At 37.6% G+C, this 27,683-nt stretch overlaps 4 protein-coding genes across 4 annotated transcripts; 2 read left to right on the top strand and 2 right to left on the bottom strand.

The window, feature by feature from the left end:
• The first annotated feature begins 565 nt into the window (after positions 1-565).
• On the top strand, positions 566-1,069 carry LOC111891823 (putative lipid-binding protein At4g00165). The gene has a single exon (XM_023887887.3). The coding sequence runs from the start codon at positions 600-602 to the stop codon at positions 975-977; it is 378 nt and encodes a 125-aa protein (XP_023743655.1). The 5' UTR covers positions 566-599; the 3' UTR covers positions 978-1,069.
• LOC111891822 (spindle and kinetochore-associated protein 1 homolog) lies at positions 962-4,230 on the bottom strand. Its single transcript, XM_023887886.3, has 9 exons — positions 4,029-4,230; positions 3,693-3,817; positions 2,932-3,044; positions 2,743-2,824; positions 2,318-2,385; positions 2,123-2,228; positions 2,000-2,029; positions 1,764-1,877; positions 962-1,220 (listed from the first exon to the last, which is right to left on the bottom strand). Exons 1-9 carry the CDS (start codon positions 4,123-4,125, stop codon positions 1,143-1,145), a joined length of 813 nt encoding a protein of 270 aa, XP_023743654.1. The 5' UTR covers positions 4,126-4,230; the 3' UTR covers positions 962-1,142.
• Positions 4,231-14,498: 10,268 nt separating this feature from the next.
• Positions 14,499-17,689, top strand: LOC111891821 (nucleotide pyrophosphatase/phosphodiesterase). Its single transcript, XM_023887885.2, has 12 exons — positions 14,499-14,738; positions 14,906-14,997; positions 15,076-15,136; positions 15,226-15,348; positions 15,439-15,531; positions 15,829-15,955; positions 16,034-16,115; positions 16,209-16,341; positions 16,419-16,624; positions 16,707-16,832; positions 16,906-17,215; positions 17,384-17,689. The coding sequence occupies exons 1-12, from the start codon at positions 14,499-14,501 to the stop codon at positions 17,687-17,689; spliced, it is 1,899 nt and encodes a 632-aa protein (XP_023743653.1).
• A 942-nt stretch (positions 17,690-18,631) lies between these two features.
• LOC111891830 (DNA replication ATP-dependent helicase/nuclease JHS1) lies at positions 18,632-26,939 on the bottom strand. Its single transcript, XM_023887894.3, has 34 exons — positions 26,212-26,939; positions 25,534-25,701; positions 25,232-25,447; positions 25,080-25,142; positions 24,805-24,996; positions 24,665-24,715; positions 24,515-24,576; positions 24,276-24,408; positions 24,060-24,170; positions 23,862-23,958; positions 23,692-23,774; positions 23,520-23,585; positions 23,229-23,384; positions 23,092-23,147; positions 22,949-23,006; positions 22,763-22,873; positions 22,623-22,679; positions 22,389-22,523; positions 22,072-22,293; positions 21,913-21,987; positions 21,716-21,837; positions 21,544-21,616; positions 21,373-21,477; positions 21,081-21,248; positions 20,929-20,998; positions 20,681-20,832; positions 20,521-20,598; positions 20,132-20,224; positions 19,899-20,039; positions 19,652-19,691; positions 19,489-19,562; positions 19,260-19,394; positions 19,052-19,171; positions 18,632-18,933 (listed from the first exon to the last, which is right to left on the bottom strand). The coding sequence occupies exons 1-34, from the start codon at positions 26,659-26,661 to the stop codon at positions 18,736-18,738; spliced, it is 4,131 nt and encodes a 1,376-aa protein (XP_023743662.1). The 5' UTR covers positions 26,662-26,939; the 3' UTR covers positions 18,632-18,735.
• Positions 26,940-27,683: the final 744 nt, after the last annotated feature.

Raw genomic sequence — 27,683 nt, 5'->3', positions numbered from 1 at the left:
AGGGACTGTTTGGTAGCCTTTTAATTGACAAATTAAAAGGCAAACTCTTAATTTTTCAGATTAAGAATGTTTGGTAGCATAGGAATAAAAGTCTCCTAATTTACTTTTTAACAGGTTTTTTCATTTATTTTTAGATTATATCTGTAATTTAATTAAATTAAACACATCTTGATATATTTGACATTTTGTAACAATAACACATACAAACATAAGCATCGAGACATTTCATTCATCTCATTTTTCAAACTATCTAAACAGTTTTGCTTCAAACTCAGCCTACTTTACGTTCAGACACCATTTTCAAATTCCAGCATTAAAAAAAACGTTATACCACCTATAAAAGGGCATTACTTCAAGATTAAGCTATATAAAAAAATAAATAATAAATAGATACAAAAAAACAAAAAGGAAGATATTAGTACATGTCACATGTGGTCATGGTTCATGAGCAATGATTCAGTTCATCCAAGCCAAGCCACACATTGATGCTAAATTCTATCATCAACAGATTCCTCATATCTTAACCTATCTCATACACACCAACAATGTCTATTAATATAAACTATACTATACCTAACATAATTTCTTAAACAAAAAATATGAATTCTTCTAAAACAACTACTCTTTTCATATTACTTAATCTAACTATTTTCACATGTGTCTCATCCACCAACCCACCATGCCCTCCAACATCTCTCCCTAAACCACCAACCAGTAGCAAGTGCCCTAAAGACACCCTAAAATTTGGTGTTTGTGGTGACTGGCTAGGGCTAGTTCATGAAGTCATTGGAGCTCAACCAGATAGTGAATGTTGCACATTGATTAAAGGTCTAGCTGACCTTGAAGCAGCATTGTGTTTATGCACAGCAATTAAGGCTAATGTGCTTGGTGTCCTTAAGGTTAATGTCCCTATTGCTCTTAGTTTGGTGCTCAATTCTTGTGGAAAGAAGGTTCCGGAAGGGTTTAAGTGTGAATGACATTTTTTTTAGTTTTAGTTCCTTAATGTTGGTGTAGTGTCAACTGTCAAGTGTGTATTTGTTTGGATAATAATCAAGCAATTGTTTTAATATTGATTTAGAATCAATATTTTTTGTATCCCAAATAGAAAAAAAAAATTAAAAAAAGTGATGAAGGACCTGTGCTCATTGAGGTCTTAATAGAATGAAGACGCGATGATGGCCGATTCTGCTCTCACTTATGCGACCAAGGTGACGAAGGACCTGCACATTATGTAGATACAATGTATAATTATGATTTTATTCTATATATTATTTAAAGTTTATAATTAATGAACTTTTGTTACAAAAAAGGAAAAAAGTAAACATGATAGAAGCTCATCAACACCCAAATAACTTATTATAAAATAATTTGTTTAGTTATTTTCGAAATATAAAATTTGAGTTTTAGACTATGTTTGATGGGCTAGTTGATAGTTGAAAAGCTAGTTGCTGGCTAATAAAAAATAACGTGTGAAAAGTCATTTTTATTTTTTGTTTGATAGTTGAAAAGCTAGCTGCTAATTGATAAGCCGGGCTGAAATATGTAAAATGACATAAAAGGGTATATTGAAGAATGAGTTTTTTTTATAATTTATAAAGCGTATATTTGGAAAATAAAAACTCAACAAGCTCATTGAAACGCTAGTCTAAGTAACCTTTTAAAAAGCTAGCTTATAAGCTACTTTTTGGTTTGCCAAACATTATTAATTAAAAGCGAATGGTATTATTGACCAAAGAAAAAATAAATAAATAACGAAAACTCACAGTTAATATTGCTTTTCCAGTAATATCAAGCTTCAATGAAGGTCCTTTAACATCAGTTTCCAAAAAGAAGTGCTTTCCCTTCACTCCTTCCGCCATTCCAATCTCTCTAACTTCCTGCAAGAATACAAAAGGAGGGGTATAAGCGTAATTAAGCTAAAATCCATTACATGTCAAAGTATCAACTTTATATGCTCTAACAATGTAATAACATCACTAAGTTCAAAAATATCACTCACCAGAGCTTTCTCTATGGTGCTTTCAGTCAGCTTCAAAAAGAAAGAAAATTATTTAATTAGTGATTGTGAAATTTGTGTTATAATTTAGGACCAAAAATGTACAAAGAAACATGTTTCAGAAACCTTCTTTCTTGGGGCTGTTATAAGTTGGGAGTTTGCCTCAGCATAAACAGCCATGTCATTAATGGCTGCATTGATCTTATCAAGTGTTAGCCTTCCTCTCATATACCTGCAAATGCATTTTAGAATTTTAATTAAAATATGGCCCACAGGGTTACAGTATGAAGCTTCACACAGGATGATTGAAATTGAACTTACGATGACAAAGAGTCTAGTTCATTAGCAGTAATGTACCACAAAGGTGGGGACCCACGACCCTTTTTCTCCTATAATGTGAATAAAATGTTGTCAATGTCAGTAAGATTATAAATTTATAATAAAGAAGTAAATTACAACTTTGGTCCCTGTGTATAGCTGATTTTTGCAATGTTGGTCCTTATATGTTTTTTGTTGTTGTTCCAAGTAAAACGACTATATTTTTGGGGACCAATGTTGCAAAAATCAGTTATATAGAACCTCAAATAAGGACCAAAACTACAAGAGAAAACTATTGGGGATCAAAGTTGTAAAAAGCAGTTATACTCGGGGACCAAAAATGTGATTAACTCTGCAATAAATGTCTTATATTTTGGTATGACAAGGTCATAGATAATAAAATATACAGGAGGGAAAGGGGTTCTTACTTTGATTAATGGTGCAGGCTCCTCTTTGGGCTCTTGAATCCCAAAAGAATAATCTTGTTTTATAGGTTCCTCTACTGTGGAACTGGAACAAAATGTGAGCAAAATTAGGACTTTTAGTGCTGGAGTAATTAATACCAAAGAGAGCTGTGAACAATATTCTATACAAGATAGACAAATAGATTAAGTCACCATGTAGTATTATCATGATGCATAACTTTCCCCCTTTCAGGCATATATGATGGAGCATACACAGACATACTCTGCAACTTCTGCTGCTGTTGTAGAGATGCTTTAATCAGCTTCTACATATAGAACAAAGAGCATGAGTCAGTTTTAAAAGGATTGTAGTTAAGTAGGTCAACTTATACTGTTATACAGTGAAAGAAATGTTAGTGTTCCCAATACTTCTAAAAGACTAAAGCTATTTAGTACAGTGAAAGTGTTGTTAGTAATCACAAGAATTTGAATATGCATAACGAGTTATCTCATGGTTACATTCTAAAAACAGATTTTCAAAGCTATTATCACCCCTCCAATGTATCATTTGCTTCAATCAAACTAGTTAAGAGTTCAATGTTATCAGTTCTTGGTATTAAATTCTTTCATATATCTTGCTATTCTTGTTTTGTTGTAGTTAGGTTGGACTTCTAGCCTTGAATTCAAAATATTACTTTTATAAACTTCTTATGTTACCTATGCATGTTTATTTACAAATTACATAGATTAATCACTTAATTGGTTCGAATCCTACAGAGTACCCCAAAGAAACATAGGTTTCATCAAGTCCGTGGTTAACACCAACGCATAGGCAAAAATCTATACTCAAGAGGCATAGAACTGTTTTACTTTTGGATGAGCATTAAAACGAAAATGAACGAAAATCCCCTAATATCACATACAAAAATCCTTTTAAGCAACATAAACTAGGGCTGCAGCCAAGCCAAACTTACTTTAGCTTTCGGAATGGCTAGGGTTTCTTCACGCAAGCGATCTTTGATCTGCTGTAATTGATGTTCCATGGCCTTCAGAGTTGTGTCAACTGCTGTCAAATCCGTGATGCTGCTCGCAGGATACACTAACCAAACAGAGTAAAAACAACGTGAGAGCTGAAATTGAACGACGATTAAGAACTTAAAAACGAAATTTTCGAGAATTTAGCTAGATCCAGTTTCTAAATACATAACTAAGCATACATACAATTTTTGTGGTGGATTGGAAGGAATTTTTAGGTTTTACACAAACCGTGACTCCCATTGGGGAACCTTTTGTAGTTGAAGTGGACTTACTGTTACGGGCAACGACGAGATCTTGGAGCTCTGCAATGCGAGTGTTGAAGGATGAAACTAAAGAGTCCAGTGATAAGCCTGCTTGCTTGACATCCATGGCGATCTCTCCCTCTCTCTCTCACACACACACACACAGATGTAGAAATGGCGGGAATATAAGTTGAGGTTTTTGGATGATTGATGATGAATTGATGATTCGATGTCACTCTAGGGCGGGGGCGTGTTTGGTAAAATCAATAATGGCTTTTTTTTTCTAAAATTTTCTACAAAAAAGTCAGCAAAATAAAAAAATGTTGAGTTGACTGTGACAATCTTACAACTTAAGGCCCCGTTCAGTTTCTACTTTCTAGTATATAGAAACCAATTTTTTTCTCATTTTAACACAGCTTTTCCCCAAGTGTATATAATTTCTTTCTAAAAATGATGGTTGTAAACCAAGAAAATCTACCCGTATGAGTTAGTTATTTATCCCAATCTATGTATTTTATGTTTATAACCCCGAAATTAGAACCTGTAACAATTTGTAACGACCCAAAAATCACGACAAAAAATTTCTTTTAAAACATTACTAAAACTAGATTTATAAAAAACGTATCATAAGTCAAACATAACTTTCGAGTATTAAATTCCAAACATAGTATCATTATCAGAGTCAACATTCCCAGGCTAACTGACTATGGTGTGTGTTCTGCAATCTTCCCGAGCTCCTCTTTTGAAAACCGAGTACCTGAAACCAAAACTGAAAACCGTAAGCACGAAGCTTAGTGAGCTCCCCCAATCTACCACATACCACACAATAACATATAAAGCACATACTGGGCCTTGCCCATTGCATCGGACCGAAGTCCGGACTAACTGGGGCCTTGCCACCTACATCGGACCGAAGTCCGAAGCTGACTGGGACCTTGTCCCCTACATCGAACCGAAGTCCGAAGTCCGAAGCTGACTGGGACCTTGTCCCCTACATCGAACCGAAGTCCGGAGCTGACATCGGACCGAAGTCCGAAGCTGACTGGGACCTTGTCCCCTACATCGGACCGAAGTCCGAAGCTGACATCGGACCGAAGTCCAAAGCTGACTGGGACCTCTGTCCCCTACATCGAACCGAAGTCCGAAGCTGACTGAACATAGCATAAACATATCAACTAGCATAAACACATAAATCTTGTCTGAGTCACGAAGGCATTAAACATACTAACTACTACATCGGACCGAAGTCCAAAGCTGACTGGGACCTCTGTCCCCTACATCGGACCGAAGTCCGAAGCTGACTGCTATCTAAACGGGCCAGCATTGTGGCCTTAGACCTTGTTCCTACTGGAAGGAAACTCACCTGAACTGTTGAGCTCTGCTGATAAACCTCGGGCTGCTACTCGACAATCCCCTGAACCGCTGCTCCTCTAGCTCTCCGAGCTATCAATATACATATAACACTTAGTCTGACAGTCAACTAAGTCAACTCTGGTCAAAGTCAACCTTCCAGGTCAACCCTACTCACCGAGTCCTCCTAATGACTCGCCGAGTTCATAAGCTCAGGGTCTTTCTATTCGCGACTCGACTCGCCGAGTCATTCTATGACTCGCCGAGTCCAACTAGTTCCAAGTCCTGCCCTGACCAACTCGTCGAGTTGTTCTTCCAACTCGCCGAGTTTATGCCTAACTTCATCCGACTCGACGAGCTGTTCATCCCACTCGTCGAGTTCCTCCTCATCTTCAAGATACTCGCCGAGTCCACTCGAAGGACTCGCCGAGTCTATTCAGTCCTTAATCCATGCAGTGGCTTTTCGAGCCAAGCAGGGCTTCCAACTCATAGATCCATACTTCTAAGGCCTATCCCCCACGTAAAGTGGCAAACTTTACGTGTAGATCAAGAGATCTAGGCTTAAAACACATTCAAACTAGGGTTTATGGCAACATACTTCTTCAACATACCAAGGGCTGATACTTTAGGGGATTCTAGACCAAAATAAACATGGATCTGAGGTAGCAACCTCAGATCTGGACCTCTAACTCGAAATGGTTACTTATCATGCCAAAATGTCCAAAACTCACACACACGAGAATAAATCTAGGTGCAAAGGGATTCCAAGCAACAGCTTATTACCTCCAATTGGTCTGAAATGTCTTCTCAATCCCGGATCTACAATCCCTTCTTGCACCTCCAAAGCCTTTCTTCCTTCACCAAGCTTTAGTGCACTCTTCAAGGCAAGATCTAGCTCTAAGACGGATATGGCGGCTAGGGTTTGGTGTTTTGGGGTAGAGAGGCGGTAAAGGAACCATAGGAAGGAGAATGAGACGCTTAAATAGGCTCCAAGTCCCAGATTTAGGGTTTTCCTCGTTCAGACCCAACTCGTCGAGTCTCCTTGGCCGACTCGCCGAGTCGGTCGCTTACACCTCGACCCGGGTCCCGCTCGGACTCGCCGAGTCCCTCCATGGACTCGCCGAGTCTACCCTTAAAATTGAGGTCTTCTCTCTTTTCTTGACTTTCCAAACTTTGGGGTGTTACAACTCTCCCCCACTTAAACTAAACTTCGTCCTCGAAGTTTGCTATGACCAACTGTCCTGCGAACTGCCTCCAATTCTCTATCTGGAAAGCTAACACCCTTTTGTCCATCACTCCAACCACTTACAGTGCTGGTTACTACTGTTGGTACATACTGAATTCTTCTCCTTTCCTTAATTTCCTCAATGTTACTTCCTCCGACTGAGAATTCTGTACCCCTCATCCGCCTACTGGATGCACTGAGACCACTCTGGTCCAACTAATCTACCGATATCTAAGTTACCGGACTCCCACCGGTCACTACACTCCATCGCAATCTCCTAGTCGCTTCCAGCGACTCCTGAAGATACTTCGACTATCTATAACTGTTCTATCCATTCTGCCGCTCATACTGAAACGATGTTGCTGGAATCAGCTTGCTTATATCCCATCTGATTACTCAACTCCTACTAACTCGAGCCTTCCCTCCTGAAAGAAAAGCTACCTGCCTAGCTATCCTTACAGATCACTTACACTTGGCAGAAGGCTCAACTGATCCTGATGAGAGAGACTTGCCATTTCCAAATCAACCAACTATACCGTCAGCACTTGCATTCCAACACAAATACTAATACTGTCCCAAAACTCTGAAACCTTCCAAACACTGAACTGCCTGCGATACTGAACATGCCTGAAACTCTAAACTGCCTGAAACGCTGAACCGACTGAAACGCTAAACGGCCTGAAACACTGAACTGACTGAAACACTGAGCTGCCTAAAACACTGAACTGACTGAAACACTGAGCTGCCTGAAACACTGAACTGGCTGAAACATTGAGCTACCTGAAACACTGATCTGACTGAAACACTGAGCTACCTGAAACACTGAACTCCAACCCAATTGTGGAGTCAAAGGACTCCTCACTTAGTCGCTTCCACGACCTCTGAACGAAATCTTCCTCTGGGACTAGTTTCCACTAGTTATCCTGTCACTGCGGCTCTAACCATCTTCCGATCCAACCGATAGGGTCCATACGTCACATCCTGACATCATCAATTCCACGACTAACAACATGATGGCTCCCAGACTGACGGTAGCCCTTAACATATCCGAACCCCAACGGTCCACTGCTACTCTGATCTCATAACTGATGTGACGATCTATAGCCAAAATTGCTGACTTAGCCATATCTGAACCATTTGGGAAATCCGAAATCTAACCCGTGGATTCCCATATCCTCACTGCTGCACCTGAACTGGTGGGTACTACTGCTTTCCCGCGTCTAACATGCGCTCATGCTACCTACCAATCTGATAAAGGCTGCGACTACTCTCGCGGACTTACAACTCTCTAATACTATCTGGCTGCTAGTGAATGCTACGGCTACCCCGGCAGACTTACAACACCACTACTACTATCTGACTGCTAGTGAATGCTACGGCTACCCCCGCAGACTTACAACACTACTACTACTATCTGACTGCTAGTGAATGCTACGACTACCCCCGCAGACTTACAACACTACTACTACTATCTGACTGCTAGTGAATGCTACGGCTACCCCCGCAGACTTACAACACTACTACTACTATCTGACTGCTAGTGAATGCTACGGCTACCCCCGCAGACTTACAACACTACTACTACTATTTGACTGCTAGTGAATGCTACGGCTACCCCCGCAGACTTACAACACTACTACTACTATCTGACTGCTAGTGAATGCTACGGCTACCCCCGCAAACTTACAACACTACTACTATCCCGATGACATCCTGACTATCCCTAGTCCCACTAGTGATTCCTCATCCTGATTTCCCAAAAACAGCCCTTATTCTTTGAATACTGCATCATTCTTGACATCTTATATCCTTGATATACTTAGCGCTTCGTCGAGGAACTCTTCGACTTGGTTCCCAAACCAACCGTCTACTAATCCAGATACAAGAAGCTTTCGTTGGGAAGTTTCCAAACTCCCAACTCCTGAATCCACGCAATCCTGCATGTTGACTCTGCCACTGGCTACTAATACGAAAACATCTCTTGCTAACCGATCTCCGGATCCTCATTCCGACTCACTTGAGCCTCTACAGGTGGTCCTCCAATCCTGGATTCTCAACCAGCTTCTACCCATCTCGATTACATGAACTAACTGCTGGGAAGGTCCTCGAACTCCCAAACCTGAACTCCTCAATCCATCGATCACTGTGCTACAATCACCTCAGAGGCCGCGCAATCATTATGAGTCTACGTGGCTCTTATTCTTGTATACTTGGAAGGGTTCTCCCCCACTTGGATTCGACTAGATCCTTACTGCTCACTGGTCGAAAGGATTTCCAACCTTCCCTTCATTAGAGGGCGATATGCTGACCGCCGACGTTTACCCTTGCCAGCGCTCCAACTAACTCCTACCAGGTCCGCACCCTTCCTGCTATCTGACTGAGCACCCTTCGATCCTTAACCGTAATTGCTTTAGGGACTACATCCCGAGAATCCGCGTTTAGGGTGCACCTCCCTAACCCACTTTCTTACTGACCGCTAGCTACTCCACTAAAAACTCTGAACTATCACAACTGAGAATATAACTGATCATTACTCGACTAAAGCCTTCCGCAAGTAGTAAAGCACTACTGCATCTTACACATACATGCTACAGATACTGAATCCGAAATAACCTGATCTAGAGGGGACGACCTCCAATTCACCATTCTAATCCCATGGTATGCAGATGGCATAAACCTCCAACACAAGCAGATAACATAATACCCAACACATAAGCTTATTGACATCAATGCAACAACATGGCAATAATATCATGAATAATAAAATAGAAGGAAAAGAATCATACCCGCAACCTGCTCTGAAGGATCCTCAAATCCCTCTGACTTCCGAACCCTATTATGACGATGAGGCTGTCCCAACCGCTGAATGGGGTAGTTCACCCTAACATGGCCAGGCTGATGACAACGATGGCATAACTCTACTTCTACTGTGCATTCTCGACGTTTGTGACCCCTCCATCCGCATCTGCCGCACTTAGACTTGCTGCGCACGCCAGCCCGTGCTCCCTTCTCCCTCGTGCAACCATCTCGACCCTGCGGGCCCCTGACACCAAATACTACAGTGTCCGACTGCCCATCTTGCCGAACTAGACTGGAAGACCGCTTTCTCTTCCCAAGCTGACTATCCGAGCCAATCTCCCGTTCATGGGTCATAGTGACCATTTCACCCATTGCCTGGACAGCTGAGGTCCGCCTTTCAATCCCGTCGACCACTCTATCGGTGATACGCCCAATGGTGCTCGGTAACTCTTCCTGGAGAGCCCGCGAAACCTCTGCAGCAATCTAATCCTGCAGGGAACCCTCTTGGGGGTAAGGTGGACCACTCACTCCCGACCCCGGATGACAAGTGCTAAAAATGGGACTCCCCTCCGTGATGGATCCCTGGGATCCATGAGAATCGGGCTCTAGATGAGCCCCAAACTGTCCTGAAATTGCCCCGGCCCTTAAGGCCTTAAGTCGGTTGTCCATAAGCTCCATGATGGCCTCTCTAACCGAACCGAAAATCACTAGAGTCTGATCGATGATGTTGCGCATGATCTCTGCGGAAATGAAATCCCTCATCTGATCCTCAAGCTGCCCGGCTCCAAAACCTGAGCCAGATCCCTCCTCGACCCCTGAACTGCTAACTGGTAGCTCGCGCAATGTCACCATGCTGAAAATATAACAAAATCCTGATCAATTTACACACTACTGCTGAGGGATTTCTCACTCACTACACCATTCCCTGGTTTCGTCTTGGCCCCTCTTGAATCGAGTGCGGATCCTCTGCTTTTAGTAGTATGGGCCCCTACTACCTTCCACATTTATCCGTACTTTCCTCAAGAGTTACCTCAACTCCACCAAATCCTTTTTTCTCTACTACTGATCTCTGCTACTCTCATCCTAGGCTTGCCCTAGGGGACTTCTGACTCTACCCAACCAGTCCTCAGCTGCTGAAGGCCTCCTTGTAATGCCAATTAGCCACCACCTGAATACCATCACATGCGATGAGGCTCGGATAATCCTTCGAGTAAAAGTTTCGTCCCTACAACGGTTAGACTCAAACGAGAGCTGCGCAGTAGGGCCAAATCCAGCACTCTGAGATTATTCAACCCTGATCACATGTGATGTGACGTATTCACCTAATGGCTAGCTCCCATCACTCAAAGTCCCACAAAGCACAAAGCAAGCAGCATTCGGATAAAGGAAACATACTCAGGCAAAACTATTCTCGAACAAGAAACTGCACTAGCATACAATGCTAAGCTCATACTATCAGGCATAACCTACACAGGCTATCCCGCTACTGTCTACTCATTACTATCATGAAATCCTTATCAAGCTGAACACATAAAGCAGACACATAAGGCATCATCCTAGATCCTTAGTCCTATTCTAGCATGCTGTTCTACTGAAGCCGGAACCAAAACTGAAACTGAAACTGATACTGATAACATAACTTGTATGGGTAAATTGGGAGTACTTACTTGAGCTCGGCTGATTGCATGCACCACACCCTTTTCTCTTTTCAAAACTCTTTTTGCTTTTTCTAAAACTCTTTTCTTTACACTTTTTCTAAAATTGTTTTTTTTTTTTTAAATTCTTTTGTAACTACGATTTTTCTTTTGAACACTCCATACCACTTCCTTAGTTTGAGTTCAGGCACACTCGGAAGTGCGCACAAATCCCTCAAACCAAGGCTCTGATGCCAACTAGTAACGACCCAAAAATCACGACAAAAAATTTCTTTTAAAACATTACTAAAACTAGATTTATAAAAAACGTATCATAAGTCAAACATAACTTTCGAGTATTATATTCCAAACATAGTATCATTATCAGAGTCAACATTCCCAGGCTAACTGACTATGGTGTGTGCTCTGCAATCTTCCCGAGCTCCTCTTTTGAAAACCGAGTACCTGAAACCAAAACTGAAAACCGTAAGCACGAAGCTTAGTGATCTCCCCCAATCTACCGCATACCACACAATAATATATAAAGCACATACTGGGCCTTGCCCACTGCATCAACTGGGGCCTTGCCCCCTACATCGGACCGAAGTCCGAAGCTGACTGGGACCTTGTCCCCTACATCGAACCGAAGTCCGGAGCTGACATCGGACCGAAGTCCGAAGCTGACTGGGACCTTGTCCCCTACATCGGACCGAAGTCCGAAGCTGACATCGGACCGAAGTCCAAAGCTGACTGGGACCTCTGTCCCCTACATCAAACCGAAGTCCGAAGCTGACTGAACATAGCATAAACATATCAACTAGCATAAACACATAAATCCTGTCTAAGCCACGAAGGCATTAAACATACTAACTACTACATCGGATCGAAGTCCAAAGCTGACTGGGACCTCTGTCCCCTACATCGGACCGAAGTCCGAAGCTGACTGCTATCTAAACGGGCCAGCATTGTGGCCTTAGACCCTGTTCCTACTGGAAGGAAACTCACCTGAACTGCTGAGCTCTGCTGATAAACCTCGGGCTGCTACTCGACAATCCCCCGAACCGCTGCTCCTCTAGCTCTCCGAGCTATCAATATACATATAACACTTAGTCTGACAGTCAACTAAGTCAACTCTGGTCAAAGTCAACCTTCCAGGTCAACCCTACTCACCGAGTCCTCCTAATGACTCGCCGAGTTCATAAGCTCAGGGTCTTTCTATTCGCGACTCGACTCGCCAAGTCATTCTATGACTCGCCGAGTCCAACTAGTTCCAAGTCCTGCCCTAACCAACTCGCTGAGTCACCACCCGACTCACTGATTCGAGTCTCAACTCGAAGGGTTTGAGGTTTCGCGACCTGACTCGCCGAGTCCACTAATAGACTCGCCGAGTCCAAGGTAATCTTCAACCAACTCGTCGAGTTGTTCTTCCAACTCGCCGAGTTTATGCCTAACTTCATCCGACTCGACGAGCTGTTCATCCCACTCGTCGAGTTCCTCCTCATCTTCAAGATACTCGCCGAGTCCACTCGAAGGACTCGCCGAGTCTATTCAGTCCTTAATCCATGCAGTGGCTTTTCGAGCCAAGCAGGGCTTCCAACTCATAGATCCATACTTCTAAGGCCTATCCCCCACGTAAAGTGGCAAACTTTACGTGTAGATCAAGAGATCTAGGCTTAAAACACATTCAAACTAGGGTTTATGGCAACATACTTCTTCAACATACCAAGGGCTGATACTTTAGGGGATTCTAGACCAAAATAAACATGGATCTGAGGTAGCAACCTCAGATCTGGACCTCTAACTCGAAATGGTTACTTATCATGCCAAAATGTCTAAAACTCTTACACATGAGAATAAATCTAGGTGCAAAGGGATTCCAAGCAACAGCTTATTACCTCCAATTGGTCTGAAATGTCTTCTCAATCCCGGATCTACAGTCCCTTCTTGCACCTCCAAAGCCTTTCTTCCTTCACCAAGCTTTAGTGCACTCTTCAAGGCAAGATCTAACTCTAAAACGGATATGGCGGCTAGGGTTTGGTGTTCTGGGGTAGAGAGGCAGTAAAGGAACCATAGGAAGGAGAATGAGACGCTTAAATAGGCTCCAAGTCCCGGATTTAGGGTTTTCCTCGTTCAGACCCAACTCGTCGAGTCTCCTTGGCCGACTCGCCGAGTCGGTCACTTACACCTCGACCCGGGTCCCGCTCAGACTCGCCGAGTCCCTCCATGGACTCGCCGAGTCTCCCCTTAAAATTGAGGTCTTCTCTCTTTTCTTGACTTTCCAAACTTTGGGTTGTTACACAATTGGTGGTCAATTTCTGCAGGCCTTAAAATGTTTTAACAGGCTGATACCTGGGAAAATGTAAATTCTCAAATCGTGGTCTATAAAAATATAATTTTTCACATGTCTTAAATATTATCGAGCTATCAAATTGAATTTGGGCTTACCAGGACACACCGATGAATAAAATATTGTTGGCCTTGTTTAAAGTCTTTTAGAGAGTTAGAGACCTAGAGTACATCTATCCAAAATGTTGGCCTCGTTATGCTTAATATTTGTACATCCGGAGGAGGGTTTAGCATGTTTTCTGGCTAATAAATTATAATAATTTTTGAATAAAAAACTAATATGTATACTTATATTTTACCATATGTCAAGTAGTTTTTCATTTTAGAATAGATTAAGAGAATGGTCCATGTAATATACAAAATTACAAGTTCAATCTATTTGTTCTCTCAAAATCATTTTAAAGTTTGGGTTTATGTTTAAGTGTTGGTCCAAACCTATAAAATGACCTTATCTAAGTCGTTTATTTTTATTGTATTCTCATTCTTATATATATATATATATATATATATATATATATATATATATATATATATATATATATATATATATATATATATATATAATACATAAAAATAATTAATGAGGGTAATTTAAAATAAAATAAAAAATTTTCATACAGATCCTGTGAGAGTATAAGATAAAATATTGTATTTGATATTGCATGTAGCATGAAGCATGGTGATGTTATGAACAACTAATAAGCCAACTTCTTTGAAAATTTTGTAATTTGGATGAAGGGGAGTACATTTTCTTTATCTTGCTCTTTTAACAATTTGGTTCACGATCTTTGACAACACAATCCAATCTTCTTGAGTAGGTTTGTAAAGGTTTATAATTTTTTTTTTTGTAATCATTAGATGTGCATTTTCTTCTTCATCGTTTGATCATTACGACGGTTATTGTGTTCTGATTTTTATTATTAAAATACTATTACAAACTATTATCTAAAGAACACAAATTCCATCAATGAAAGCTAGAACCATCAAGGCATCTACCCAAAATTTTGAACGGAATCATTAACTTTGCCTTAAAATATGGTTAATCTTTATAAATAGACAGGAAAGTCTCCTGCTTTGAAGAGTAGCTATAAATAGACAAGAAAGTCTTTCAATTTTGAAGAGTATGCATGCCAAGTGTTTGACGAAATGCCAACAATCAGTAATCTCTTCACTGTGCTCTTCTTGTTGGTTTCAAATGCTTTTGTTTATGGAATTTGTGATGCTTCCTCTTACTCTAGTCTCGTAAGCAGTAGTCTCGATCATCAACTTCATGCTCCCAATCCCATTACTGAACAACCACTCGCCAAGATCGCCCTTCACAAAGCCATTATTGCTCTCCATGCATCAGCTTCTGTTCGTGTTAACCCTACCCTTCTTGGGGCTAAGGTATAAATTAAAAATTCAAGTAAGTTTGCTAATTGTTATACATTTATCCTCATGTATTTCTGTAAGTTTGCTAATTCAAGGTCAGGAATTGAATCTTGATTTCATAATTTCAAACACCCGTGTTTCCTTCTTTTTTGGGGTAACTTTTGGAATTGATATGGTAATAGGGAGATGATACTGAATGGGTGAATGTAGAACTGGATTACCCTGAAGCAACTCAAGCTGACTGGGTTGGAGTTTTTTCTCCAGCAAAATTCAAGTAATCTTATCTTTTAACACCTATAATCCCATTAACATCATTTTGTTCAAACATGAATGATTTTTCTGGATGTGACAGCTCATCAGAATCAGAATATTGCTCCTCTGAAACTCCATTCATATGTACAGCCCCAATTAAGGTATTAATTAATTACTTCCAATCTTGAAGGCGATTTGTTTGTTAACATGTAATCTTTTAATTTACATGACGTATGTTTTTTTGTGATAGTATAAGTTTGCAAACCACTCCACTTTCGATTATATTCAAACAGGAAAAGCATCACTAAGCTTCCAGATTATAAATCAACGTGCAGATTTCGCATTTGCACTATTTACAGGAGGATTGGAAAATGTGTGTGAAGTCACTATTTCCACTAAATTATTGATTTTATATAAATTCTTCAATCCATGCATGAAATTAATTATATTATCTTAATTACAGCCAAAGTTGGTTGCTGTTTCGGATCCCATATCATTTGCAAACCCCAAGGCCCCTCTATGGCCTCGTCTTGCCCAAGGAAAGACTTGGGATGAGGTATATTTCCTCTTTCTTGTCTTAACAATACTAAATGACCATTTTACCCTTACATTCTCACAAAACATTTTAACAATATTAACGTGAGAGGAGTTTGATATGGAAATATGTGAAGCAATAGTGTCTTAGTCTTAATACATTAAGCGATGTTTTTTTTGGCTTAACCCATTAAGTTATTTTGTCCAAATTAAATAAAAAAGACAACCATTGACCTCATTAATTTTGTCTAAATTAAGTACTTAACCAATTAAGCTCATTAAGTCAAAAACAATGTGTTATGATTAATGGTTGTTACAGATGACAGTAACTTGGACCAGTGGATACAACATTGATGAAGCCACTCCAGTTGTAGAGTGGGGTTGGAAGGGTCAAAGTCAACTTTCTTCCGCAGGAACATTGACCTTTACACGTGGCAGCATGTGTGGTATGCATTGCTACTTAGTTGACCATCTTACCTTAAAATTTGCAAAATTTACATTTGTTTTTTTTAACTACTATGTAGGTCCACCTGCACGTACAATTGGATGGCGTGCTCCTGGTTTTATCCACACTAGTTCCTTAAAGGAATTGTGGCCAAACACAATGTATGTGTGCCACCTTTACTTACATTCAGACACTTATTAAGCACTCAAAAGAAAACAAAAAATAAAAATTTATGACTGGGTCAACTTTTTCAGATACGATTACAGAATGGGGCATATGCTTTTAAACGGATCGATTATTTGGAGTAAAACATATACATTCAAATCATCTCCATATCCAGGACAAGATTCATTGCAACGTGTTATTATATTTGGAGACATGGGAAAGGTATTATTAGCACTTAAAAATCATTCAATATGACAATTTCATAATCACAACTAAAGTTGAAGTTTATGTTTTATTAGGCAGAACGTGATGGATCAAATGAGTATGCCACTTATCAGCCAGGATCACTTGTTACTACAGATGAATTAGTCAATGACCTTGACAACTATGATATAGTGTTCCATATAGGAGATTTGTCATACGCAAATGGATTTCTTTCACAATGGGATCAGTTCATAGCACAAATCGAACCCATTTCATCAATAAAGCCATACATGATTGCGAGGTTCGGATGGATTTCTATTTCTAACTACTTTTTCTAATTTCCAAACAAATAATAAAATGACAAAATCACTTTTATTACACAGTGGGAACCACGAACGTGATTTTCCCAATTCGGGATCTTTCTATGACACGCGTGATTCAGGTGGGGAATGTGGCGTGCCTGCCCAGACCATGTACTATGTTCCAGCAGATAACAGAGCTAAATTTTGGTAAAAATATTGTCTTAACCAATTAAGTTCTTAATTTTTAAAGAATGTTGTTGATATTTTATCATGTTTACAGGTACTCAACAGATTATGGGATGTTTCACTTTTGTATAGCGGATTCAGAGCATGATTGGAGAGAGGGTTCAGAACAATATGCATGGTTGGAGAAATGTTTTGCATCGGTTGACAGGCAAAAACAGCCATGGCTGATTTTTGCTGCTCATCGTGTTCTTGGCTATTCTTCCAACAACTGGTTAGCCAATGCGGGTGCCTTTGAAGAGCCCATGGGACGTGCAAACTTGCAGAAGTTGTGGCAGAAATACAAGGTGGACATTGCATTATATGGACATGTTCATAATTATGAAAGAACTTGTCCTATTTACCAGGTAATTGCTTGATAAAACTGAACCATTTAGTGTTGAATGATTCCAACCTCTTATTAGTTTAGAGAATCGAGGGTTTCTCAATTTTGATGACTGATTCAGAGGTTATCAAACAGCCCCTATGTTTTAAAAATCAAGAAAAATGTTACTAACTTATTCTTATTGGTGTAGAATCAATGTGTAAACTTGGAAACGTCTCATTATTCTGGAACTGTGAGAGGAACAATCCATGTTGTTGTTGGTGGAGGAGGGGGGCATTTGTCAGATTTTACTGAGATTAATACGTATTGGAGTTTGTATAAAGATCACGATTGGGGATTTGTGAAACTAACAGCGTTTAACCACTCTTCACTCCTATTTGAATATAAGAAGAGTAGAGATGGTTTGGTTTATGATAATTTTACAATCTCAAGGGATTATAGAGATGTTTTGGCATGTGTGCATGATGGATGTGAAGCTACCACCTTGGCAATTTAGTAAATGGTATGTCAAAAATTTAAGTTAACCTGGTCAAAAAAATAGATGTAAATTTTTTAGATTTTGTAGCCCCTTAGAGGTCGTTTATGTGTCGATGTAACTTGCTTATGCACACCCTTGTAGTGTCTTGCTAGTTGCTTATAAACTTTTCTCTATTCAAGAAAAGCCTATTTGACTTCCCTTGGAACTATTTGTTTCCTTGTGCTCTTCGGTTAATTTAAGTACACACATGCACATCATACTTTTCTCTATTCAAGAAAAGCTTATTTGACTTCCCTTGGAACTATTTGTTTCCTTGTACTCTTCGGTTAATTTAAGTACACACATGCACATCATACTTTTCATCGGTATTAGTTTTCTTTTAATAAACATGATACAACAACCCTAATCATTTCCGAGATACTTGGTGTCCTCATACACCTTCTAGTAGCTATACTACTTTCATGGAGAGGATGGTCACTTCATTCAAAATCATTGATATAACATGCAAGTTTTGTTAGGGTTTTCTTATAATAAACACACAATAAAGATGTGAAGGAAAAGTTAGAGATCGCACATGATTTATATGGTTCACAAATTTAGGGGGTATGTGATAGTGCTTATTTATAAAGTATTTAGTTTATCGTGTTTTGGTAATTTGAGTGATTGGATTGTACAGAATAACTTGTGCTTATTTTGGTTTGTTACCACTAATAGTGAATTTTAAATCAGTTTTTTCATTTATTAATCATCAAAAAAAACCAAAATTGTCAAATGTGATTGATTGATTTCAAGGAAATTAATTTCCATACACTCTGAAAACCCAGTTTGTTTATGTTTCTCACTATAAGCTTTGCTTTAAATCTTAGAGTCTAACTGTAATGATTCCTTCCTTCATGAATAATGTCAAGACATGGCACTAAAATCCGATTTGATCAAAAACAATATAATGTTTTCATCATATTCTCGATAATTTATTTTGTATTAACCAGTTTCCATTGTACAAACAAGTGCAAGTGTAATTAATGGGTACAAAATACAAAATTAATAATAATAATAATCTACAGTCACCTTAACTGGGAGCACCTCTTGAGCTGTGACTCTCCTTTTTGGTTGTTAATATTTATATCAATGTCCATTTTATTTACATTCAACATGGAACAAGAAGAGGAAGAGGAAGAAGATTCTTCTACTTTCTCCATTAAAAGTTTCAGTATTGGAACATACGACAGTGTTCTATATGACCCAACCATAATCAGCTTTTTCTGCCACCCAAATAAATAAATAACCATTAAAATTATGCACACTTTTATCTTTAAAAACAAAAGATAAAATTATGCACAAAATAGTATCAAGTGTCAAGAATTAAAGTAGATTGCTAACCTTGGCACGTGTAAGGGCCACATTGATCCTGTGCCAATCCCCAAGTAGTGAAGATTTGCAATTCTTTGGATTATTGCTTGACCTTACAAATGACACCAATATGCAATCTTTATCCCTTCCCTACATTATGGGAAATACAATTACAAATCATGAGACTTTCTTTTAAGTAGATGCCAAAAAGATTATTATATAAAAATGTGTTTGTTACCTGGTATTTGTCAATGGTATGTATCTCCACTGATTTTGGAAGATACTGTTTTATGAGGTTGGCCTGAGAGTTGTAAGGAGTTATAACACCAATATCTTCCCCCTTGATGCCTTGACAAGTCAAATTCACAGTTATCTGCAAAAAAGACAGATGGAAAATACTGATTGTGATTGACAAGATTTGTTTAATTAATTTTTTTTTGTGTCACATATTTGCATTATATTTATACCTCTGTGATTATGTATGCTTCAAGTGGATTATTTACTGTCTTGAATTCTTTAACCTCTAAAGCAGGCAAAAGATCTGTGAACATGAACAAGTATTTGTAAGCAGCGTGTAATGTGAGAATTAACAAAATGAAGAATCATGGGAATATGACTATCTATACAAACCTGTATTAATGAATACTACTTGTCTGTCTGGATCCAAAACCTGAAAATTAATAATGAAGTTCAAAGTTATATGTTATTTGAAACAAAGATCTAAAATAAAAATAATCAAAGTGTAAGAATTGTACTTTCATTACTTTATATTTATTTTGTATTAAGAAGTTGTACTTTAAAAACTCGACCCAATTACAATGCTGTAATAGGGTAGGATTTAGGAAGAAATAAAAGTGCATAGTTATTTTTTTATTACCTTCTTAAGCCATGAAGAAGAAGAAGATGTAGAAGTTGTATACTCAAGTTTTGCATTTGCTACATCAGGAGAACCACAACGTAACCTATCACCATATATCAAAGCATTGGATAGCTCCATAATGGGTGCACACATACGATACTGCAATTACAAATACATTTATCAAATAACATAAAAATTAAATATTATTTTAAGCTATAAAAAAATAAAGTTAATATAATATAACACCACACCTGGCTTTGCAAAGCTGAAATGGCTTGGGGATGTGCTTCTGAAAGTCTGCAAAAGAGACTAACACCCATTCCATTTTCCCTAGCTTCGGTACTCTGGAATAGAAAATCCCTTAGTTATATTCTATATGAGTAAATTACATTTTTGGTCCCTGATTATAACGGTTTTTTGCAATTTTGGTCCTTGTTCCAAGAAAATGACTGTATTTTGGGACCATAATTTCAAAAAATTGGCTATACACAAAATAGTCATTTTACTTGGAACAGGAACCAAAAAACATTGCAAAAACCTCCAACATTGCAATTGAAAAAAAAAATTGGGATCAAAATTGTAAAATCAGCTATACTTAGGGACCAAAAATGTAATTTACTCTAAAATAAAAAATAAGTACCTGAACAAGTGGGGGCAATTGATAATGATCTCCCACTAGTACAAACATTGATGCAAACATCAAAGGACCCAATGAAACCTAGCAAAAAAATCCCATTAATCTTAAAGAAAATAACAAAAAGAAAATGTCATAAAGAGTTATATAACAATTAGCAACATACAGGAAGTGTGATCTGTCCAGCTTCATCCATAATGCATACATCAAACTTCTTGTCACAAAGCAAAGGGCTAGTAATCCCTAAGCATGTAACTGCAACCACTTTGGCTTCATCTAATCTCACCTTAATATCTTTGGTGCTTTGCATATCAGCAGCTGTAAAAATGATCAATATAATTTCAATTTATATAATTCAACTGATAAACAAGTTAGACTCTTTTTTTTTTTCTGAAATCTTGAAGTAAATCCAACCATTAATGCAATGGCCACGGATTTCCTCATGCACAGCTTCTTCTCTACCAATACGTATAAAATCAATGCCCTGTAAGTAGTAGTTGATGATTTAGGTTCAGTTTTTGAACAATTGTATAAATGTTGAAGAATGGTTGAGGATTTGAAAAGACCTGAGATTTTAATTTGATAAGTAAATTATCAACAGCTGAGTTTGTGTAAGAAGTGAGCAAAATTGTGGCACCTCTCATCAACAATGCCTTCACAGCATGAACCATGGTGGAAGTCTTCCCTGTGCCTGGCATTCCTAGGATAAGTGTATAATCCTTAGCAGTAAGTATCTGAAAAATTACAAAAAAACAAAATTCATAACTAAACAAACAGCTTCTTTCATTCCAATGGAATCAACCATTCCATTCCCTCAAACCAAATACTGCCTAAGTTAACTATTGATGGATTCCTAACCTTTAGTATTGCTTTGCGTTGATCATCATTCAAAGTCTTCTCTGACCAAATGTATGATACAGCAGGATCTTGACTGAATATACAACCACCATCATATCGAGGAGCCTACACAAAATATACATGAGAATAAAAATACCTAAAAATACAATTTGAAGAATTTTTCATACTCACATGAAGATCCACAATCATGCTTCGAAGGTGTGAGCTCCTATCATCTTGTAGAAACATTTGAATGAGGTTGAACCTTAAGACAAACAATACAAGGTCAAAAATTATACACTTCATGATTCATAAGATAACATAGACATTTTATGTTAGCAAGTTGAAATTAATAATTAAGAACCTCATTGTTGCAAATGATGCTGTAAATTCATCTTTATCAATCCGCCAAACCTCTTGACAAAGATCATGGATGATTCTAGAAGGACTACTCCCTGGAAGCCTTAAGCGCTTTGAGAAAGATGCCTGTTTTGTGCATTTAAAAAAAAAAATTATTTTTTGTAAAAAGAAGCTAAAAAGTATTGAAATAAACAGACATACAGTGACATTGGTGTGAGTGATGTCCATTATGACACCTCTTGCAACCACAAGACGTTCAGGATCAGTGCTCAAGATCTAAGAACAAGTAAAGATGAAGTTATTAATTTATTAATTCTGTTAAAGGGAGAAACAGTTGAGGTGTAAAGTTATATAAATTACCACATAGTCCCCAGTTTTAAGAGAGCATTCCAAATCATTCCCTGAAGATGAAAGATTTGAATCATTCACATCATGGCGTACAAAGCGATAAACAAATCGGTTTCCTTGAGTGAAGTTTTTCAGTGGAATTTGATCTGAAGTGTCAAGAACAATGGAGGGTAGACATGTACTTGAATGTTGACTTTTCAAACTTTGTGAGCCCCACATATCTTTCTTCACAACCTGAAGATAACAAAAATATAAAAAACAGGAAAACATATTCAAACAAGAAAAAAATATATATAAAATTAGGAACTGTTTGTATTTATATTTTATACCTCCAGTTCATTTGCTTCTAAATCAATCAACCTTTCCCATTTCTTAAGAAAGATACAATGAGCAGATGTCAAATGGCTCACAAGTGAAGTGTAAACATCACCCAATCCACTTCCCTCAACACTTCCATTATTTGCCTTCAAAATATAAACACAACTCATTTAAAAAACTTCAAAACTGTAAGTATTTTAAGCTAATGGTGAAGAAAATGTAAGGTGTATGTTAGCACACTGTACCTTATGGTAGACTGTACAAGCGTTAAGGTGTCTGCAACTTTTGCACATGTTTGGGACCTGAAACATATAAACCATTTATTTACTTAAAAAATAAACCTCACATAATTTTAAAATTGATAGGATAATGGATAACTAAAAACCTGCAACATTGGTGGAAGCTGTTGCACCATTGATGCTTTCAAAATATCACTTGCAAGTTCATTACGCCTCATAATTAGCCCCACTAAGTCGGATCTTTTAACCGAAATTCCCTTTACAAAAGTAAATAAATTGAGAAACATTTTGGGTAAAAAATCTAAGAAACATTTTATGTGATGTTTTTTTACCTGTGTTTGATCTGTGTGGAGATAGTATAGTAGACCATGATCTATATTCTTTTTGTACCTGAAAGGAAGTAAACAAAAAGAACATATAAGAAATTCACAGAGTTAAGAATTACTAATTTTGTTATAATATAAATATAGAACACCTTTCAGACATGAGGAGAGTGTACAACATGACTTGAGCACTATGTTCCATGGCTGCCTGCATTATAACAAGGTAGAAATGAATTGATACAACAGAAATGGTGTAAGATATTTTATAAAGAATCTTGATGAAAAATACCTGTCCATTTGTTGCTTTTCCAGTTTTGAATTCTAGAGGCATGATGAAATCACTGGTTTCATTAGTTTTTGAAGTAACTTTTACACGCATAGATGCATCTATGACTCCTTTCAACCCGTATTTTGGAGCCCATGCCATTTCCTCAATATCAACAACCTGAATACAGAAGAAATGCATTTAAAGAACTTGTTAACTTAATCAATGCAGCTATGGTTAAGCTATTGAATCTCAACTTATGCATAAACAAATGTAGTTATTCACAAAACAAATGAGACTGCATGAGATACCTACCTCAGTTATTTTCACCTTCTTAACTCCATCACTAGAGCCAAAATCAACATTAGGATTCATAGGGCCCTACACAAGTTTATAGCATCAATATATGAGTACAAAATGTATCAATTAAAAGAAGGCTCTTATTTCATAACATGGAACACAAAATTAAAATTAAAATTTTTAGCACCTGTGAATCGCGAAAGAGTAAGATCCAATTTAATAGCTTTGGGATTGCCTCAATCATGGTCTTGTGAACATCACCTTCATATACTGCAATCACCAGTAAAAGAGAAGTTCAGTTTACATATCTGACAATTCTGAATAAACTAATTCCAGTGAATTTTAATAGATATTCACCTCCACAAGCATACAAACTCTCGTAATTCTTCTGAAGCAAGATTCTTGCATACTCCTCAAGGAACACTTTGGTTGGAGTTTCTTTAACAAGTCCAGCCTATCACAAAAATGAAGTTCCATTCAGCTAAAAACACAAATGCAATGAAAACAAAATGGGAATTTCAGTTTCAAGTAATGGAGATTATAAGTTATAAAGACCTGAAATAGTTGATGAAGTAAGGTCCCAAGTAGTGCTGCAGCTGACTGTTCATTGCTCTTTAATCTTTCATCAAGAACAGTGCGACGTGGACAGCTGAAACTACCAGCTACCTGCCACCATGGCAATTATTGGTAGATAAGATATAATGAAATAAAATATGATTAATAAGATAAGATATAAATTATAAATCATATAATGAAAATGATAAAAATTACCCGAGTTCCAGACACCAATATATCAGGGTGAACAATTAAATAACCTTTGTCATGATTCACATCACATTTTCCCTCATCATTGAATTCACCAATAACATGTACAGTGTCACCAGGTGCTATCACACTATAAAACCTGTAAAAAGTATATATCAAATATTTATCCAAAACCCGAATTCAAAAATAAAAAAAAAAAAAAGCAACAAATTTCCTATTTTATGTTCAAAGAATAAAATTTATACCACTCATCTGACAAACAAACAGACCGTTCTTCTCCACATTGCTCATTCAGTAGCCTTAAAACCTGAGAATAACAACATATTAATATATTATAATAGATTTATAATACAATGGATTACAAATTTACAAAAAGATATATTTTAGAATCAAACCTTTGAAGAGCACTGGGAGCCATTTGATCCAACAAACTGTTTCTCTGATACCTAAAATACAGAATGATGCGACATAACAGATCAACAGTGGCTTCTATTATTGTAAAAAAAAAATAAGTAGATAAAAATGTGAAGCATACCTCAAAGACAAGAAAATAGACATTAGAAGGCTCTATCTTGACCTTTTCTGTTGAACCCATTGTTGTTCTTTCCACATGTATTCGATTCTTGTGTTTATTTTGATATGATTTTAATGAAGTTTTGGTGTCTGTACATACTTGATCTTCAACACATATTACATCTTCTACTTGATCTAGAAGTTCTAGCAATGCCTAAAGAAACAAAGCACACATGAGCACCATAATACCATATTACAATTGGTTTAAACAGGGTTGCTTAAAGATAAAAGTATAACCTTTTTGTGTTGCTTTGAACCCAACTGAGTTGATTCTCCATTAGTATCAACACTATCAGCATTCTGTATTTCATTCATGAAAATTAGCCAAGGAATAAAACTGTAAAAGAATAGAAGAGAGGGAATCATGAAAAAGAAAAGAGATAGATAACCTTATCGTGGCATGATGGTGGAGTCTTAAAAGGACTCCTAAAGTCCACATTATGCTTATCAATTGCTTTCTCATTACTACCATATGAAATCAAATCTTGCTCAAGGTTACGTTTTTCCAAATTTATCCCTTTTATGAACTTCAATGAATTTTCAGCCCCTTTCAAAGGAGGAGAAGAAAGAAACCTTTCTAGCTTGACTGCTGAACAAGGAGATAACTGCATTTCAAACATTTGGAAATGTCACAAAGTGGCAGAAATTTAGTAAAAGTTAAGTGTCATCACCAAAGAAACATTTCACATGCCTTGTTATCAGAACTTTGTTTGAATTTCATGATGTTGAACCTTGAAGATTCTCCTAATACTTTTCGCACATCCACTAAATTCTTTGTTAATGCATGAAGTCGCTCATTTACTGGTGAAATCCTCCATGTGACCTCATCACCTCCATCATCCTGGCTTTGGTCTATCAACTGTCATAATATGAGACAATACAAAGAAAACATGTCACATCTCAAGTTATATTCAAGAAAACATACTAAGTAAAAAAGTAAATGAGGAATATATTTTTTCCCGCATAATCAATGTTACTGCTCATTCCCATCACAACCCCAAATGGATGTTTTTTTGTAAATTTTATCTGTGTAGATGTCTACAAAAGATTCCAAAGCAACAAATCCAATTCTTAAGTTCCTTTATTTCAAAGAGTTGAATATATCTTAATTCTTTTAGCAGAAGAAATGCAATGAAACAGGTGTCAAGCTAAACGATACGGGAATTGTACAATAAAAGGCTACACTCATAATGTTATGTGTTCATACAGGACCAAAGAGGATCCATATCTGAATGTGGTTAATGAACAATAAAAATTGTAAATGTCTGTAAATAGGGTATTGCAATGCCCAAAAAAATGGAAGTGAAAGACTTCTATGCAAATCTTGCAAAGGGTGTTGAGTTGAAGAGCAGAGTTACTAGAATCTTACCATCCCAGGGGAAAACTTTATTCGTTTGCGAGAAACAGATTTGCAGAACTCGGGTGAAACCTCCAACTGATTTCCACTAGCATCACCCCTAACAACCGATATAAGCTCCTCAATAGGTGTACTTTGAGAAGCATTTTTGTTACCTTCTTTATTGGCATCCCCCGAACCCAAATCATTTCTAGGGTTTATCCCGGAATCGGAACTACCAGCAGTAGTAGTACTGGCAACCGGTTCGTTTAGTCTTACTGGATCCGGCCCGACATCAACTGATGCTACTTTTGCGACGGTGGGTTGCTGTTTTTGTGGGTTTTGAGATAGAGAGTTTTGAGTGTGGCGTTCGAAGAAATGTTGGATGCCAAATTTGGAGGGTTTTTCGGAGGATTGTTGTTGAACTTGATTTGATTTCTTCGACCCTCCGGTGACGGAGGCGGCTTTCTTCCTCGGCGGCATTTCTTGAAGAACTCGTGTATCCGAGACAGAAAATTAGAGTGCGATTGTTATTGGTGAATGAAAACGGAGTTCCCGCCAGAAATAAAAGAAAAGGAATTTTAATTGCTCGTTTGGGGGGAAGCGAAGGTACCCTGTATTTCTTTCGTTCCTTTCCCGTCTACGAAATAAAATGACAAATATACCCTGCCTACCTCACTCTATTTATCTAATTAGTTCTTGCGATAATTGATTTTTGATAAATCCAACAAAACACCATCGAAACCAGAATTCTTATCTATTGCATCTAAAAAAAATCATGAGACTTTCTACAATCTGAAGAGCTTTTGAAGAATCGCTTATGACGTTGCTTACAAATATGTAGAGAAATTAAATTGACTTAACTTTTCGTGCTAACTAAATACATCCGTGCTTAGACGATAAATGCATAGTTACTTTTTGGGGTTTTGCATTTTTCATGTTTCGATAAACTATTGTTATTTTGATTATATGGAATGTTATTTAAACTATAAATTATATGTATTGTGATTTATGAGGGTATTTTTGTCATTATCAATTAATTTCATTCCATTCATTTGTTCTTTTGTGTTTTTCAAACATGTATGAATAATGCAATCTATTCAATGAGGCTAACCAAACATGACAACGGAATAGTAATGATCTATTTTATTGTATTATCCATTTCATTCTTTTATCATTCCATTTCATCCAACCAAACATACACTTATAAAAATTGCTTTAGCAGGGTAAAGTGTTATTCATTTTGTATATGTTTAGTCATTGAATTTTTTTTATCCATATTTGACAATTTAACTTGTTTTTTTTACACATTCAATATTTATAATCGGCTAATTCAAGTAAAGCTGCAAAAAATCATGTAATAAGGTAATATAATTTTCAATTTGTACATATTTGCTCCTTAATTAGTCATTATGACTGGTTTCTTCAAGTTTTGCTCACAGCATCCTACGTGTGACAATCATTAACTAGGTGTTCTCATAGATGGTTGGTCGCTCGTTTATATC

This window comes from Lactuca sativa, chromosome 4 (genome assembly GCF_002870075.4).
Source record: "Lactuca sativa cultivar Salinas chromosome 4, Lsat_Salinas_v11, whole genome shotgun sequence".
NCBI classification, from domain to species: domain Eukaryota; kingdom Viridiplantae; phylum Streptophyta; class Magnoliopsida; order Asterales; family Asteraceae; genus Lactuca; species Lactuca sativa.
Note: the sequence above shows the minus strand (reverse complement) of the source record. Positions and strands in the feature narration are given on the sequence as shown.

Bases quoted from the DNA above. Each gene is read 5' to 3' on its own strand.
- LOC111891823 (XM_023887887.3), top strand. From the start codon at position 600: ATGAATTCTTCTAAAACAACTACTCTTTTCATATTACTTAATCTAACT.
- LOC111891822 (XM_023887886.3), bottom strand. From the start codon at position 4,125: ATGGATGTCAAGCAAGCAGGCTTATCACTGGACTCTTTAGTTTCATCC. The intron at 3,818-4,028 runs GTAAGTCCACTT...CTGTTTGGTTAG, and splicing joins TCTCGTCGTTGCCCGTAACA to TGTATCCTGCGAGCAGCATC. The intron at 2,030-2,122 runs GTTTCTGAAACA...TTCTTTTTGAAG, and splicing joins TAACAGCCCCAAGAAAGAAG to CTGACTGAAAGCACCATAGA.
- LOC111891821 (XM_023887885.2), top strand. From the start codon at position 14,499: ATGCCAACAATCAGTAATCTCTTCACTGTGCTCTTCTTGTTGGTTTCA. The intron at 15,532-15,828 runs GTATATTTCCTC...TGGTTGTTACAG, and splicing joins AAGGAAAGACTTGGGATGAG to ATGACAGTAACTTGGACCAG. The intron at 16,342-16,418 runs GTATTATTAGCA...ATGTTTTATTAG, and splicing joins TATTTGGAGACATGGGAAAG to GCAGAACGTGATGGATCAAA.
- LOC111891830 (XM_023887894.3), bottom strand. From the start codon at position 26,661: ATGCCGCCGAGGAAGAAAGCCGCCTCCGTCACCGGAGGGTCGAAGAAA. The intron at 24,409-24,514 runs GTATAAATTTTA...TACTTTTTACAG, and splicing joins GTTTGTTTGTCAGATGAGTG to GTTTTATAGTGTGATAGCAC. The intron at 23,007-23,091 runs GTGTTCTATATT...ACTTCCTTTCAG, and splicing joins ACTCTCCTCATGTCTGAAAG to GTACAAAAAGAATATAGATC.